General features: G+C 31.0%; 1 protein-coding gene across 1 annotated transcript; it reads right to left on the minus strand.

Moving 5' to 3' along the window:
* Window positions 1-2,589: 2,589 nt before the first annotated feature.
* LOC108755597 (TWiK family of potassium channels protein 18) lies at window positions 2,590-3,768 on the minus strand. Its single transcript, XM_018498711.1, has one exon. The coding sequence runs from the start codon at window positions 3,766-3,768 to the stop codon at window positions 2,749-2,751; it is 1,020 nt and encodes a 339-aa protein (XP_018354213.1). The 3' UTR covers window positions 2,590-2,748.
* Window positions 3,769-5,531: the final 1,763 nt, after the last annotated feature.

A 5,531-nucleotide genomic window follows, 5' to 3' on the forward strand; every position in this document is an offset into this window, starting at 1 on the left:
CTCATAAAATTCAAGATTTAATAAATTACCAAGATATAGCCATAAATCTTTTATTTTTATTTAAAATATAAATATGAGTATGTACATCTCTAGAAATTATGGTCTGAGATTATATAGACAGTGCTCTCCGTTAATCATTTGCAGCGAAACCAAAGTGACTCATTGAGAATCATGACAGTTTTGGGTTGGGTTATTTCTGTGATCGTACTGGATTATTATTTCAAGGCAGACGTAGATGTAGCATATCATATAAGCATATATGAGCTGTATAGTACACCAAACAAGAAAATCGGACTACTACTGTATTATTTCTACTGTATTAAATTCAACGAAATTAAAGATTTGTTAATAATTTTATAGATTTTTATTTTATTTTTAATCAGACTTCTTTGAACATTAAAAACATCTCTTCGAAAAAACATATTTGAAAAAATATGTATAAAAATGTAAAATATGATTTGCAATACAGTACATGCTATAAAATAAAATATTAATTAGGGATGTACTGAATCGTAAAATTACTGGATATCAAATATCCGGCGTCACATTGTTTTCGGATATCTGATAATTGATAGAATAATTATCCGGTCGGATACCAGATATTTCTCTGTATATCCTGCCAGATATCTAGAAAATGGCTTCCAAAAGAAAAAAAGGGGTCAGGGACAAGAGAAAAATAATGATAATAATTTTCTCTATCTTTTCAACGAAAAAAAGAAAAGGAAAGATGAACTGTACAAAAAATTTAATTGAAAAGACTAAAATTCTGCATTAATGTCGCAACTATCTCAAAAAATGTAATAGAATTCAGGCCAAAGACGAGCTAAACAATAGTTTTTATATATAAAAAAAATTTAATTTCAAAAATCTACATATAAAAAAATCAGCAAAACTAATTTCAGCTTACAAAACTCTTTTTCAATCACATATTAATTACAAAAAATAAAATTTTGTTAAACTCGCAAATTAAATAATTGAAATGGTCAGAATAAAAGGCAAATTGTTCGTCACCTGTCGCCTCTTGCTCTCTCAATTTGACGTTTCATAATCTGACTGTGATTTTAATTACATAAATATAACGGCAGGATGTGCTATAATTACATATAGAGTGTGTGGATTGTTGTTGATAATCGAGAACGGAATGATTGATCATAATATAACAAAATACATCGTTTTGGTGGCGAACAAAATGCAACAGATATCTCGATATATTTTTAATAAAGTAACACATACATATAATTATAAAAATAAGAATCAAACATTAAAATAACGTTTATTCTTTTAGCAATACATTTTTATTTTCGAGTAATCGTATACAAATTATTTTGTGGAATGTATAACAATGTGTTGTGCATGCAATAAATTACCTACATTTGTGCATCATTTCTTTCGGCAAGGTCATCGCAGCCTCATTAATTTACTGTGTTGGACATTATCATGATCGATAAATTAGCAGAGTGACTATACCCTTGGTAATCGGTAACACAGTATTTTGTGGTTGATATGTTCTGTGTCAAATCAATATATCCCCATATAGCCATTGTAATAGACATTTCGATAGCTTAATAAATTTCTATTCAATAGCTTAATAAATCCCTGTCTTCAAATTTCTAATAAATTAACCGTAAGTAAAAATCATATATAGTCACATTAATCCGCGGCATTCATCGTTAGAATATATTATAGTTTTATGAATAAAAGAATTATAACTTCGCGCTTCTTATAATTAACTCTTATAATTAAATTACTGAGTAAAGCTCATTCTCGCATCAAACTTATATATTTATACAATTAATACAAAATGAAATTAATAATGTTATTTTAAATAAGATAAAATTATTTTTTATTAATATTTAAATAAAAATACTATGTTACGAATTAAATGCAATTTTAAGATTTATTAATAATTCTCTTCATTTTGTTTTAATACGACTAGGATATTTAATGTTTCACAATTTTTATTTTATTATTTGCAAAAAATGTTGATAATTCTGCCATGCTAGATATAATATAAGAAGAATATATTTTAACGTTTCCAATATCATAATGCAAATAATCTGTTGCAAGAATGTGCTCACACTACTCACAGAATAACTAATATCTCTAGTGATCAATATGTAAATTTGCATATCATCCCGTCATATGTATACTATTTACAGTATAGATAATATGATGTCGATTTTATGATAGTATTAAAAATATTATTGACAGCTATCGATGTAAATCACGATCCGTGTTTTGCGAGCAAACTATTCTAATACGGCGATTATACGTTTAACTGATTTGTATTTAAGTCTATCAAACATGAAAATACTAACAATCTTATTATTTTTGCAATAATATTAATAATTAATACAATAATGTAACAAAAATTATAAATTTTATAATTAGTTGAACAACGTATTTGACAATTACAAAATTTATTTCATAATTTTTATTTATCTCTATCATTTTCAGTAATTATTTAATAATGTATCGAAAATGAGATAACTTATTTTATAAAGAAGAATCTCTTAATATCGTTCTTTAAAGTAAAATTAAAATATGGATATTGTTCTATAATATTTTGTATTTTCTTTATATTTGTGGAACTTTTTATTGATTGTAGAGAATTTTTCTATCTATAAGGCTTTAAAGTTCAAATTCATATCGATTATCGTTTTTGAACTCTCTTATGATATATTTTAGCATTATTTATAACTTTCATGATTCATCCTGTGATTTTTGACCCCATTTTTGACCCCTTTTTTAATCCGTAGGTTCCGATTTACAACATGTTATTAATTTATAATGAATTGTATCCATCACTTGATTCAACTGTTCCTTGAGTTCTCGAGCCTTTACGTATACCTCCTCTTTCATCAGATTATAGCACATGGCTATTAGGCCCATGCCCAACAACATGTACACAAAGTTAATGATAAGCTTTGTCTGGCTGTCCTCCGTAGAGTGGCTCCAGCCTGGAACTAAGTCGCCCATACCGATCTTGCAGAGCGAGGTGACGCAAAAATAAGTACTGTCCAGATAGTTCCATCCTTCCCACTCAGCAAATATGATGGAACCAACGATTATGTAGCCGAATATCACCCAGAGACAAGCAGTCGAGGGCACGATAATTCTCTGTCCAGGTTTCCGCTGACCGGTGCACTCGTGCAATTGTGTATACAGCCATTTAAAAGTCTGTGCAAGCACCTTGCCCATGTTCAAAAAATAGAGCACGTACAATGGAATGCCTAGTACAGCGTAAATTACAGTGGCGCCTTTACCCCACTGAGTCTTCGGCACCAGGCTGCCATAGCCGATCATAGTGAACACCGAGAGGCAGAACATCAACGCCGATGGGAATGTCCAGACATCTTGAGGTGTTAGACCATTGCAGTTTAGCTTCTGTCGTTTTCTGTCAGTAATATTTTCTTGATAACGTTGTAGAATACTATTGGACACCACGTAGAAGGCAGTTTGGTTGAATACGTTCACCGACTGATTGCTAGCGGTGCTCAGCCACAGTTCATTGGCGTACTCCCGACGTATAATATCCTGCACACACACTGTCACTGTTGGATCGACCTGAGATTCGATTGATATAAAGCCAAAGGCACCCACAATGGCATAGCCTACTACCAGACCGCCCACGCCGACCTGAGTGCACATAAAAGCCACCAGTTTTCGGCAGCAGTCCTTGACGCGTTCCCGAGGATCGACCCCGGTCGATGTCGAGGACGAATCACGACTCCTCAGAGAGGATCTCATTGAGATGCCGTGTGGCATGCTTCGATGCGAACTACCGAGTTCGATCCGACGAAGACTCACATGGCTGATGTTTAGCGACTCTCCTCTCGTACTGCTTTTCTATTTCTGGTCGGAACGCCCCGTCGCTTATTTCTCGTTTCTTCCTTCAAGATTCTGCTGTCTATCCATCTTCGTTTCTCTCCTTTTGTTGAACATGGCCTTCTATCATGCTGCTTCACTCTGGTGGACTTCCACGAGATTAGAATTGCTACAGTGGCTTTAGATCTATCGTTGTTTTAATACGACTTTGCGAAGATAATCCACAAAGTTGCATTGTTAGTTTCAAACTTTTGATATTAAAGCTGACTTATCATTCATGTGTTACGAGAAGCTGTCTGATGATTAAATAGTTAAGATTATTTAAGCTCCATGTTATTATCGTTGGATAGATATAATTTAACAGCATAAAAGTTTAAAAAATTTTAAAAGCTATCAATCTGCTATTTTACTTGCGAATTAATATTATAGCTCTGTTGAGGAAAATATATCTGAAGAAAGATATTTTTGCATTAATTAATGTATATGTAGCAATGTTTTGTGAAAAACTGTTCCGTTATGAAGGATTACACGTAAGTAACTCCATCAAGTTTACTATTTTTACCAGAGTACCTACACAAATGGATGTAGGTTCACTAAATTCGAATATGTGTACATGAAATTTGAAATAGTTACACACGGTAGTAGCTACTGCCAAATAATATGCCGCAGCATATTGCTAATCTAACACAAACAGATTTTTTTAATTATACAAAAAACATTTCACAAAGAATTATAATTAATATGCGTTATTATTTTATATATGTATTATTGAAATGTTTGATAAACGAATTATTAAGAAGTTTCTTACTGTAACTTGTTTTTATTGATCAATTTTGAAACTCACTAAAAAGATCACGCTGACAGGTGTGATAGCAGCTTTAGCAACGTAGTGTGTCACAGTTATCAGCATTCCAAACAACATCACGAGTATATTAGAAGGGGGAGATAGAGAGAATCATGTGACATAATAAACTGCATCATCGTGAAAGGGGGAGAGTCCCCTTTGTTAAATTATTTTTCCTTTGCAAAATTATACGCAAAATCATGCACATGTATAAATTCTACTGTCTCAAGTACACACATGTTTATTTTAACTTGACTGACTGCACTGTCATATCAATTCATCCAATTTTATCGGAAATTATGTATATTAGAGAAAAATTGTTCTTAAATGCGTTTTATTATAAAAATAAACTATATATATCATAAAGAAACATTATATATTTTGATATTTGATTTACGGTCTTAGGCACAATAAATGTGCCTAAATTTGTAATAAACTTGACAACTTAAAGTCATAGTGTGTTATTTAATGTAATATTTTTTTTTACTTAATACAATATATCGTTTTTTATACTGACTTTCATGCAATTACTTAATGTAATTAGTTATTTACTTAAATAACATTACTTGATAATTAATGTCATTTAAGGTTTATTATTTAAGGTGATCTTAAACTAATTAGTATTTAAATAAAAAGGACCGTAAATAAAATTTTTTTATAATAGGAGTATTGTATTGCCTTTAATAAAAAAAGAAATACTATAGAATTTTTTGCAAGTTTGTTACAATTTACGTATCAGCTTTATGCTTTGATATTGTATTTTATTAATATTGTTGGGAAAATGATAAATAAGAACATCGCGCCTTCTGTGATTTCAAAGAATCTTAACAACCGCAAAATCTACATCATGTTTGATCCA

This window comes from Trachymyrmex septentrionalis, unplaced genomic scaffold, assembly GCF_001594115.1.
Source record: "Trachymyrmex septentrionalis isolate Tsep2-gDNA-1 unplaced genomic scaffold, Tsep1.0 scaffold89, whole genome shotgun sequence".
Lineage (NCBI taxonomy): Eukaryota > Metazoa > Arthropoda > Insecta > Hymenoptera > Formicidae > Trachymyrmex > Trachymyrmex septentrionalis.